The 12609-nt window shown below is 45.7% G+C and overlaps 1 protein-coding gene across 5 annotated transcripts in view; it reads left to right on the top strand.

The window, feature by feature from the left end:
* The first annotated feature begins 8006 nt into the window (after positions 1-8006).
* Positions 8007-12609, top strand: part of MACROD2 (mono-ADP ribosylhydrolase 2) — a 913271-nt gene continuing 908668 nt past the window's right edge. For all 5 annotated transcript variants that reach the window (XM_076335066.1, XM_076335065.1, XM_076335063.1 and 2 more), the window contains exon 1: positions 8007-8196. In XM_076335066.1, coding sequence (XP_076191181.1) covers positions 8151-8196 — 46 coding nt within the window. In that variant the 5' untranslated portion in view covers positions 8007-8150. The remainder of the gene's footprint in view (positions 8197-12609) is intronic.

Raw genomic sequence — 12609 nt, 5'->3', positions numbered from 1 at the left:
TGCTTAAAAGTTTTCCTCTTTATTAAGTACTTTCTGGAATACATCTTAGTTTGTTCTGATACAGAATGACTGAGACTGAAAGGTAGTTCTGTTTCCAGTAGCCACTGGCAGGGACCTGAAAAGGCTTGTGCAAGCACCACCATCACAACTACAAGCATCTGAGCTGTGGCAAACTCCCTGGTAGCTGGGACCAGGGTGCCAGTTTGGCATTCCACTCCCCACTCCGCTGAGTCAGCTCCCAGGTGGACACTTCTCTCTTCTTCCTCTCTGAGCCAGGAATAGTTGCAGGAGCAGAAGACAGTTTCAGTCTAGATCAACTGCTGGGGTTTTTTTTACCTTGTATTTTTGTCTCTTTCATATGATGCTGATCTTAGAGAGGAGCCCAAGTTGAACATCCCTCTCTTTTTTTTTTCTGGGTCTTCTGCTGCACATAGAAATTCAGGTCACTGGGGTTCTTTTGGAAACTCTGAAAAGCTCCTTTTCCTTTGCAAACGTGGATTTCGGTCACAGGATATAGCTGGTGTGAATAGTAACATTCACCGTATTGCAGTAGCCATTGCAATAATTAAAACATGCATCAGTCTCACGTGGTATACATAATCACACCCGATACTTCTGAACTGTAATTAAGTTTTGGGAGTTCTGCAAAGTTTGGGAACATGCTCCTTTCATTTACATTGTAAGACCGAACTGTGTTAGGATACCACTGCGTTGGAACAAAATTTTCCAAAATAGTTGACTTACAATAGGTCTGACTTCAAAGGATCTACAAATTTCTTTTCCGAAAGTGTTTGTGACGCTCTAACAAATCAAATAAAGACAAGTCTGTATCTAAATACTAGAAAATAAGAGTCCCTTAATAACGTGTTTATATTAGATTATTTGAATAATGATCTCAAATTGATTAAGTGTGTAGTGTTTTATTCCTTTACTATCAAAAATGGCCATTTCTAGATGCAAGTATAACTCGAGCGGATAAAAGATGTTAAACCAAAATACTGTGCAGCTGACTACTCGTGAAATAATACCCATAGTAAATCATGTAAACAAACAGATCAACAGTCCGGAAACATTCTTCTTCTCTCTGTTTGAATAGTTTAGTTATCACATTATTTGATGGACCAAAATGGATTTCCCTGACGAAACGGATTAAAATCATAAAGCTGTAAGAAACACACGAGTATATTGCCTTTCATCCTTCCGTCCAGTCACCCAGTTGGACAAATGGGGCTTGTAGTTACTTGCCTCCTCTTCAGCATATTTGCCCAAGGCAACGAACCAGAGAAAGCACAGGTAACAGTTTATCAAAGGCTTGTGGTCAGTGAACTCCCCCGCTACCCCCGCTAGAAATGTCACTAGGCACCATTTCATTAACAGACCCTTGACCCAGGTGTGCTAGTAGCTTGAAAGTTCAGAAGGCCGGGCGCAACTGTCAAATAAAAGACGGACGGCGTGCATTTTATGTTTTAAATGCACGTTAGCGTCTCTGAGAGGGACCGTGCTAATAAAAGGTGACGTTTTTATCAACGATGTTGTGGAGGCCTTGTGAAAAGAACTCGGGGCAGTTTTGCCATGTGATATGAATGGACAGGGGGAGAGACTTCATGGTTAATGTACAGGGGCTGTAAGTTTGCATTCGCATGCCCTGCCGTGGAAGTGTGCATCGGCACAGGACTGAATCAAAATCAACAAGACCGTGCGTAGCACACAGTTTGCTACACAAGCAAGCTTTGATAAGTAAGAATAACGATGGTTGAAATACATTTTTATTACATATAAATCATTTATAAACCCATTTTAGATTTTTATATTGCTCTGTTATTGGTATAATAAATCAGGTTTTTTTAATAGCTACTGAAATTATACATGTAAAAATGTACCTTCACGCACATGAGGAAGGAATGTTCTCTTAACATGTGAAACTGTCCATAACCTTCTGCTGTTTTTTTTTTTATTTCCTCTTCACCTTTTTCACCGTATTCAATGAAAAGTTGAATAAACAGTGTAAATACTGATGAAACAAAGGACTGCTTTCCATTGTACACAATGAAAAGGATTGCTTATTGTCATTTTCATTTCCCTTAATTTCATTATTTTTGTTTCACGCCCCAGCATTTAACTTTGTAGCAGTACAAGAAGCTCTTGAAATGAATTAATAACCAAGACGGCTCCTAGTTAAAAAAAAAAGAGAGGGAGAAGAAAAACTCAAATATTTTGTGTTAGATGAGATTAAAAAAATAATTTAGGTAAAAAGATTGAAAAATTAGTTTATCTACGGATTCTGTTTGCAGTTTGTGTACTATTTTGTTGGGTTAGATTTTTATAAAATCATAAAGAAAACAAGAATATAAAATCTGAAAAATGAGGTAAACATGGCCGTACAATCATTACCGCACGTTATTAAAAAACAAACAAAAGAACCAACCCCAAAACCCCCCAAACCAACTAAAGAAACAAACATACTTTTTTTTTATAATAGCATTTACTGCAAATAGAAGAGTTTTATTATCTGTATAGACAGGCTTTTTGAAGTGAAGGAGGTAAGAATTTATTCCAGGTAACTCATGTTACATGACCTTTGAAATGAACATACCAACTTGGCAGGTTGTGTGTAGTTCACAGGCATATTTTAAACTGTTTTATGGGGCAGCAGCTTCTGACAGTTGCTTCCGTGATGAAGACGACCTAAATTTTCTTCTTGTTAAACACTGAGGCTTTTCTCACAAAACGGCTCAGTTTTGCTGCCCTCAGTTCAACATCCACAAACGCAGGCCCTGGCCCTGCATCGTGTTGTGTTCATGAAGGTGGCATCAGTTTGCCACATCTAGGTCCCCTTCCCTCTTTTGCACAGAATTTTTCAAATGTTTTTAAGACCACCAAGATCTGGAACAGCCGACTTCCATTCCCGTCCTCTCCATTTCTCCAGCAACTGGTATTTTTACCCTTCCTTTAAGATCTGCGTCTCAGAACAACCCTCTCCTTCCTCTCTTCTGGTGTGCCACGTATCCCACACCACCACCATCTCCCGTGGAGCCGCTGCTCATCCGGCGGCCACAACCTGCTTCCTCCAAGGATCTGCTCAGCTTTACTCCGCTATAGGCTCAGCGTGGGATCTGCCATGATGCTGCCTTTATTTTGGTCAAGATGGTTGATGGCGATCGTAACGCTGCGTGTAGGTGCCTTAATGCTGGTTTGGTTGGATGATCCAGCAATTTGAATTGAAGCTCTAGCTCTCCTTTGGTACATTTATTCACTTATATAGCGTAGTATTCGCTCTCGTATTAATTTACATTTCCTATTATATCTCTAACAGGAACTCTCTAACCAGTCATTACTTTATCCATACGTTAAATGTTCATTTTACAGCTATTAGTAGAAACCTATATTCTGCCCAGGCTATATTAAATGCTATTTTTGGACATTTCCCAGTTTTCCTGTCTTCCTCTGTAGAACATCACCAGTGTGTTCATCGGGCCATGGATGGACTAAATACACCCCGATCATTAGACAAATACCAATTTCCTATCAGTCTCATTTGCACGTTCATTGTTTCAACAGAACATTTTAAGCCTTCTGAGCATTGCTTTAGGCTACCGTGCATACAGCTCACTACAGTTTTTGCAGAAAAATAATCTCCTATTTTGCAGCCTGATTGGTTTTCATCCAAGTACTGAAATGCTGCTTTTTAGTTTAATTTTCCCACCATATTTGATACATCCGATCACATCGCTCGATCGCTTCTCTCAAAGATCACCATCTTTGACTTCCACGCTTCCATCCTAGTCCTTCTGCTCTTCCCTTGCTGGCCATTGCGCTGGTGGTTTTTGTGTAGACTTGTCCTCCATTCTTCTCCATCAGCATCTCCTGGGATTTCTGTTCATGCTCCCTCTACATCTTTGCTGTGTATCTAGTGTCATCCTTCAACGATCTCATCCATTTACACGGACAGTTGAGTGTCTGCCTAGAGACAGACACTGTATTGTGGGTTACACAAATTAGTATTGTGTCTAAGCATCGCTCCACTTTTAGGACGCTATCTGTTGGGAGACATTCCTTGCCTGGTAACAATGGGCAAACTTTCCACTTCAGGCTAAATCTCTGACCAGCGATGTTATGAAAAAGAAAATGAAATGTATTTATATTTAATGTTATGCCCCTGTGCCTGCTAGTCTGTTGCAGGAAGAGAAAGACATAGTCTACATTTTGTTCCCTGCTTTCCTTGGAGGTCATTGCGGTGTGTTAGCGTCATGAATGAGTGGAATGCACCTCACTCAAAAGAGAGAAGCAGCAATATGTTTTATTGAGGTAAAATAATAATTTGACGGAGTTCAATGAATTCAATGGAATTTAACAAAGTTTAACGGGGGTTTGCCAAGGTTCGATAAGTTTGGTGGCAGGGTTCACCTTATTAATTACTGCATGGAAGAAACATACAAAGGAAAACTGAGTTAGAATCGCGTTAGAATGATTCACACAGAGACCGGAGACGCAAAGGGTAAGGAAGACCCTCCCGTTGAGTCACAAGGTTCAGGGTGGACCTCCTTGCTTTCTGAACTCCTTATGGAGCTTAGGTGCGGCTAGGTCCAATCTTAGTCTCAGACTTGGACAATGGTCTATGTCTAATGGAATTACCTATACAAAGTTTATAATAATTAATATTGAGTAGCTACTTGGATTAGTAATGTTTCATTAATATTAATTCAGCATGCTATCACTCACTTACCAAAGATCTGCCGTTGGCAAAAGGTCTCTCTGCCTCTAGGGGCAACCTTGGGAGGTGTCCCAGCTCAAGGGGAGGTCACCGCCATGCAGCCACGCTGCCTAGCAGGGAGAGCTCAAAGGCGGCGCACTTAGGCTGTCATATTTATGGGGGAAAGTCGTTGGCTCGTAGCCAAATTACATGCGATGGCAAGGCACGCATGAGACTCCTTGTACCCACAACATTCTTTGTTCCTTGACAAATGAGTCTTGGAAAAGCCACCTGTTATTCACGTGTTAATCGCATGATCGGTGTTCCAAGCTCACATGCATCAACGCTCACTGTGTCACTCTGCTCCTTTGTGGGTTTTCAGAGAACAGATGAAACTAGGGGAGTTCTTGGCCTGGCTACAGCTCAGGCCTTTACCTCCTTTGGAGCCTGTACCAAACTACCACTACTTTGGTTAAGGGGTCGAGTGCATCCATCACAGTTAGTCTGCTGCCAGCATCCAGGGAGCAGGATTATTATCCTCATCGTGTGGATGTTTTCTTTCCTCCGCTGACTGAGAGCCACAAACATGTCAGAGAGAAAGTCTGATATATTTGTACCTTTGTCCCTTTAAAATTCATTCGTGGCGGGCGTTACGTGTTGTCAACCAGGGAAAAACATCTTTCTTTATAAAGAAATTAGGTGTGTTCCCCAAACAGCATTTCTAACAGCCGATTTCCCATGTATTATTCTAGCTCTGGCTGTGGGAATTGCATGCTTGCAGACAGCTGTGGAATGATTATTCATGTTTCAGATCTACAAAGCCGAACATTTTGTTCCTATTCAGGAACAGTGTGGAAGACCTAGCCCAAGTTAGCTGGGAAATGACTTACGGTTTTGCTTGACCTGGAGGATCAGTGATCTTTGGAAGGTTTAAGGCCTCCAGAATCAACAAGTGTAAGAAGCGAAGGACAGGTCATGCTCATACTGAAGTCAGTCACATAATTTCTTACTGCTTCAGTGGAATCACTTGTACCACCAGCAACTGAGGGGAAAAACAAACAAAGTACAATGCAATAATAATTTTCTTACTGGAATTGGAACATTTGAACATTTCTATTTTTAAGTTGAAGGAAGGTTGACTCGCGTCTTTTATCTGGTCTGCCATTTTGGTGCTGGTGTAAACATCAGGCTTCATAATTTTTTTCCTTTTATATATGTACGTACTTTCTTTACATATTTTCCAAAATTATGGCTATTGTAGCGGCTTTTAGAAATGAAACTGAGGAATGCGTACAGATGCCCTTTACAGGAAGAGAGTGAAGTTTTCTCTCTCTCCCCTTCTGGTCCAATAAACATTGATTTATAAAATGTGGAACAGATCACACAGGACACTAGAATATTCAGTAGCTTGGTAAATATGCAGTGATCTAGGATATGGGTTCAAACATTTGCTCCACGTCACGCAAGCAAGCATGATTTAAACGAAGGTCTCTTTTTTTAATGCCTGTTTGCCTGTTGGCTTCTCTCTCACTTTTATTATCAAGAGGAGAAAACCGCGCTTGGGCTACCAAAACACATCACCTGGGCAAAATGAAGAAGTCAAGTAAAGATAGAAGATGATAATATACCCTTAGGAGCTGATCTAATCTGAATATTAAGACATGCTTTGTAAAGAGGAATCTTAGTCTGATTTTTAACTGGTTAAAAGGTAAACTCTGAGTGTTCCCTCGCATTAGTAAGTGCAGCAAGACTAAGGATTTTGCTGTAAGGAATTGTACCGTGACCTAAGATTAATGGCAATCGTGGAGATGCCAATGCGTTTGTTTATCAGAAACTATGAGAAAAGTTGAAACGTTGCTATGTTGTGCCTCACCTTTCTTTGTTACAGGCCAAGCAAAAGAAAAGCCATCACCAAAGAAAAGTCTGTTCTTGACCAGAAGGTGTACACAAGAGACTCTCTAAATGATTTAGCTGAGATGGTACGTTTTTCGTGTGGACAGATGCGGACACCGTCCGATGCTTGACTTCAACCAGACATCTATATCCCACCATGAACTACTCTTTATAGGTAAAGTTGCGTTGGTTCGTAAGCGTTACGTGACAGACGAAGGCCGGGAGGATGACCTTTGTCGCCTCAACCCCTCGTAACTCCTGCGAAGCTCCGAGTCAAGCGCCTGCCAGCACCCGCTGTGTTTTGGGGCCAAATCCGTTCACCCACACAAGGAAGGGCCTTTACCTCCATGTGGACGCGAGTGAAGCTAGAGGATCCGTACAGATGCAGGGAAGCTTTTCTATTTATTTATTTAGTCTACGGAAGTCTGCGGGTTTATTTAGGCAAGGAAAAATTAATCTCAGTCAGGAGTAAGGAAAATGGAGAGTGAAGGAGGCGCCGCGGCGCGCCTTCCCTGACCTTCGGTCCCCAGGTGGACCCCGACCTCGCTCGAGGTGCGGGTCTGCCGCGGCGAGCGGCGTTTTTCGCAGCGCCGGTGCGGGGAGATCAAAGGGTGCGCACACGAGCGCAGCCCCCCGCTGCCTGCAACGTCAGCCCGGCAGCTACGACTACGGCCCCTGTTTTTAACAGGCCGTGGCAGTCGTTTCCCCCTCGTGCCGGAGGCGCCGGGGCCGGCTGCGCTTCCAGTCCCGCCGCGGCGACGGCGCCCCCCACGCGCGGCAGGGGAACCCCGGCAGGCGACGGCGGGAGGGAGCGCTCGGCCGGCCGGGGCGGGCTCTGCCGCCCCCCGGTCCCCGCCGCGCCCGGCCCGCAGGCCGCGGCCCCGCCGGGCCCCGACGCCGTCGCGTAGCAACGGCTCCCGGCCAATCGGCGGCGCGCTCGGTAACGGCCGGCAACCCGGAAGCAGAGGACGCTCTGCCCCGCCCCCGCGGAGGAGGCGGGGCGGGGGGCGGTGGCGGCGGGCGGGGCGGGGCGGGACGGGGCGGGGGGGGGTGGCGCCCGCCCGCTCCCGCCCCGCGGGGGCGCCGAGCGTGGCGCTGCCGCCGCCGCCGCCGCGCAGAGCGGCCGCTGTCGCACCCAAGCACCCACCACACCTGCCCGGCCCGACGGCTCCCCACAACCACCCCCCCACACACAACCCAGCGCCGCCGTCCGCCCCGCCGCCGCGGTCAGGCGCCCCCTGGCCGGTGCGTCCGCCGGGCCCGGTCCGGCGGCGGCGGCAGCGGCGGCGGGCGGAGGAGGGGGCTGCTGAGCGGCGTCTGCCGGAGCCAACGGGCGGCGGGGAGGGGGGCGGGCGCTGCGGGGGTGTCGGGTTAGAGCGAGGCGTGACCCAGCTGACGGGCGCCGTGCGGAGCCGTGCGGCGGGCGCGGAGCCGAAGCCGGCGGGGAGCAGTAGCAGCAGACAGCGGCGCACGGCGTCGGTAGCGGTCGGCTCTGGCGCGGCGTCTCATCCACCCCCTCGTGAGCCTGGGGAACCTGCAGCTCAAAGCCGCCGCCAGCCACACCACCATGTACCCCGGCAACAAGCGGAAAAAGCTCTGGCGGGAGGAGAAAGGTATTGCCGCCCTTCCCGTCGCCCGGTACCGGGCCCGGGCCCGCTTCTCCCGCCTTTACCTCACGCTGACCTATGAGGGGGGCTCGGGGGGGGCAGTCCCGTCTCCTCAGAGCCGCCACCGCCTCGCCGGGGGGTGCCCGGCGGCGTTTCCCGCCGCCCGGGGCTGAGGTGACGGGGTGGGGGAGGGGGGGGTGCTCCGTGCTCTCCGCCGTTGCCTCCGGGGTCTCCCACCTGAAACACCCTAAAACCGAGCACACGCGGGGGGGGACCCCGGGTGTGCGGGTTTTTGGGGTGTTTCCCCTCCACCTCGGTTATCGCTGACTAACTTTGCCTGTGAGGAGCGGGGCCCTGGGGCTGGGCGGGGGGGGGGGGGGAAACAGTCCCTTTCCTGAGAGCTTCCCGCCCCCGAGTCACCTTGTGGAAGTATTTCAGGCCGAAAAGTTAGGCGCATGCCGTCGAAACGTGCCTTTTCTCGTTTTAACGCGTATGTTTTCCAGGAAAAATATGGTTTGTTGGTATCACTGGTGTAATGCGCTTGAGTTTAGCCTCTAGTGTTGATCAGCCGGGGTGAAATGTTTGGGGTATGGGGGCTCTCGGAGCGGCCCGCCCCCCCCCCCCCCCCCCCCGAAATACTTCTTTTTATTTTTTTTTTTTTTAAGGATCCCCACCCTGTGTAGTCTCAGTTTATAGAACCCCACTGTCAAACTCCAGAGCATGAAAACCATGGGACCAGCATTTTATGCAGACCTTGCCATTTTGATACTTTATATTGAGCATGTGGAGAGCAATGTAAAAAATAAGAGAAATTCCCACAGTGGAAGTATAATACTTACATTGGCTAGGAAGAAATGCTTCTTGCCTGGTGTTTTTACACCAGGAGAGGAAGAAAAACAAAAACACACCAGTGGGTCATATTTTAAGTTTTCTTTCTTGTCTTCCATCACCCCTATGCCTGCGTGTATGTTTCAAGCCAAGAAGGCAGAAGACTAGTTCGAAGGATAGGATTCATCTTTTTTTGTCTGTGGAAGAAATCAAGTGCACGTTTCTAAGGAAAATTGTTAAAACACAAATAAATTGATCTTTCTGTAGGTTAGCTGCTCTTGTCAAACTCTTCTCAAAGGAAGTGAGTTTTGTTGCATACTTTTTTCTTTCAAAACTGTCTTACAAAGCATGTTTCTGTAGTTAAGGTGAGGCAACAAATTTCTACCAGCCATCTAAATTTCTGTTTTCAACAGAGAAGATACAGTTAAATCTTCTCAGGCATTGCTTATGTGAGATTAACTATAACTGACTTTCCCTACTCAGGTCCTTAATGCTGTATGTCGTTACCTTCAAAAAATGCTGTTTTGGTGCTGGGGGCAGATGGGGAAAGGTTTCTGGTAGGCTCTGGTGAATGTTCCTGTTACTCCCACTTGTCTCTTCCAGCTCTGCTGCTGTCTGTGTGAATCCATAGCCTGGCACGTGAACTCGAACCCTCAGTAAGGAGGGCTGAGTGGAGGGGCTGGAGGGTAAGCTGGAAACCTGAGATGCAGGCACGCTTTTGTTGTCTTAGTCAGCTGTGAGGATGGTGGTCTCTATCAGTACGGTGATGTTACTGAATGCAAACCAGAGCTCACGACTGCCGGTGAGACTTTTCTATCCAGGGAAGCGTGTTTGTGAGTGCTAGCTGGCCAGAACTCAGCGTCTCTTTGCCTAGTGAGAACGAACAGCATTTGCCAGTCTTCTGCTCCAGTAACTGCTTTCCAGCACCGTGCTGATGATGCTGGCCCTGGGTATTTTGAGTGAGGAGGGCAGAAAAAACTTCTGCATTTATTGTTGCCATTGCTCTTCAGCTTGTAGCCCTGTGTGACTGTTCTTACCAAGTACCTTCTTTACTAGAGAGGAAAACTATAGAAGCCCAACTTCTTTCCTTCCTACCCAGGTTGTACTTTTGAAATCAAATCTTTTGTTAGGTCTGCATTTGCCTTTCCCAGGTACTCCCGCCCCCCTGTAAAGCTGGCTGTGTTCACCGGTTCTACTCTTCCCATGAAGGTCTGAGTGCAATCGTTCTCGGCCTTTTATATTCTGAAGAACTTTCTTCTTAAAAAGAAAGAAAAAAGCACTGATTGCTAAATATTGAGTTCAAGCCCACTGACAATACGCTTGCTTTTCTTAATTACTTTCTTGGTAATTAAGGGTTGGTCCACGTTCTCCCAGGGTGGATCTTGCTTGAGGACAGCTGAAACAGAGTAGGAGCGGGACTGGAGTTCATTTCAGAGTCTTAGACCCAGGACTGGTCTGCCCGCAAACTTTCAAAGGCACTTCATAAAGCTACATGCAGAAAACTCTACTTGCAGCTCAGGCTGTTGGAAGCATCTTTCAGGAGGTTTGTGTATAACTAAGACTCAGTTTAAATTCTCACTGCTGACTCGCAAGACTAAAGTTTTATAAAACCTTCCTGTAGAGAGGAACTTGTGTTTTGAAGGCACAGAACTGGCCCTGTAACCGCTTCAGCAAAAGGCAGTCAAACGTCCTCTGCTTGTCAGTCCCTCAAACCTGGCATGCGGAGACACACGGACACTCTCAGGTTTGCCTTTCTGTAGTACTTGTAACGTGCATGTTAAATACTTGGTGTTTTGTATGCTTGAAGATCAAGTAGTGGAGTTAAGTGCATATCTGTTGTGCATAATGGCAATCGTAATCACATTAGCTTTACTTTTCCGTTTGTAAATAGCCAATTAAGATACCAAGACTGAATAATGGGAGAGAAGTGTTTTTCTCAACTGAAGAAATCAGTAATACTGTCAAAAAATATCAAAATAAACTTATTTTGATAAAGGAGTCTGTGCTCAAAACCTGCCCTTGGTTTTTGGACTGTGCTGACTGCAACCTGCATTTAAACAATAAAGCAAACTTTATTTTGCAAAAAAAACCCCCCAAAAACCCAAACCTCAGTGAAAGTGATTTTCTTTTTTTTTTTTAAGGTTTGATCTGAGAAGCAGTTTCCATGTTTAACTCGCTCACTGCTCCTTCAACTTGAGACAAAAATATTCTGTTCATGTTCATCTAGTCCTTTATGCCAAAGACAAATAACATGGGTCTAGCCCTCCCCTACACCCCTAAAAACTCTTGAATCATCAAAGAGCATTTATTACTGATTAATATGCCAAGAAAAACTATTAGTATGCTAATAGTAATACAGTGCCACTGGTAAAAACAGATCCAGAAACTTGCTTAGCATATGGGTGTCCTGATATGCTCTACAGTCTCCCCCCCCCCCCCCCCCCCCTCCTTTGGAAGGGGAGAAGCTCTGCATCTTGCATTTATAGCAAGGTCTGAAGAAGAGTGAAGTTGGCAGTAGCCGTCATAATTGTACAGTCTTTGAGACTTTACTTTTCACTAAATGTCTGAAAAAAGACATGGTGACTTTCTCAGGAGAAAACAATTGTCCATATGTGTTTTAGTGGGGTAACCAAGTGTGTCATATTACTGCTCAAATAAAAATCTCTAAAGCTTAACCCATGCTGCTCACTTTAAACCCAGGTTCTGTTTTGCAGCGCTTTAAATCCAGAAGATGCAGTTCATGCTGGTCCTGGTCTGCTTTTTAGAAACACGTTTAGCCGGTGGATGGCAGTGGGCTTTCCTAGCACTTGGGATTATGTTCAGCCAAAGTTTGTCAAACTTACATACTTGTATTACTTACTCTTGGGTAGCTAACAGATATCCTAGTATTTTCTACTGCTACTGATTTTTGGCCCAAAATGGGATTAAATGCCACTGGATGTGTCTAAAGCAAATGACAGCAGCTTTCTCATGCTGAAAATTACATTGTTTGCAGAACAAAAAACCAAACAAAAATGCCTTTCTTATCACCCCAGCCATCTAGAAAGTGACATAACATTTGCTTTAGCTCTAATTTCTTTTGTAATGTAGTAGCACTCTGTTAATTTTGTGCTATGCTCCTGCCTTTACTTGCTGGCATTAGTAAACTCGTTTCAGTAAAAATGTTTCGATTTTGATCTTCCTAACTTTTTTTAAAGTTCTGGTTTACAAATGCAGAACCTAAAGAACAGACTTTAATACCTGAAAACTTTCTATAAAACAACAATTCCCTACTTCATAAACTTGCTGTTAGTTCTCTGATCCTTGAATTAAAGTGGCAGGAAGAAGAGGTGCAGCAGTGATGGGGGGGAGGAAGTCTGGACAGTTGAGAGAGCGGTGAAGAGGCATTTCTTTTTGCTGAACTGGGATATCCAGAAATAGGCTCATGCAGTCGTTTAGATGCGCTGTGTTTAGCTCCTATTACTTGTAACTCATTGAATCACCCGTGCTCGGTTCTCTCAAATGGGATTTAATTGCATCAAGGACACTGAATTGGTCACTACTTGGCCAATGTGCAAGAATATATGAAAGCTTGCAAAACTTTTTTAATTC

Source organism: Aptenodytes patagonicus, chromosome 3 (genome assembly GCF_965638725.1).
Source record: "Aptenodytes patagonicus chromosome 3, bAptPat1.pri.cur, whole genome shotgun sequence".
In the NCBI taxonomy this organism is placed as follows: Eukaryota; Metazoa; Chordata; class Aves; order Sphenisciformes; family Spheniscidae; genus Aptenodytes; species Aptenodytes patagonicus.
Note: the sequence above shows the minus strand (reverse complement) of the source record. Positions and strands in the feature narration are given on the sequence as shown.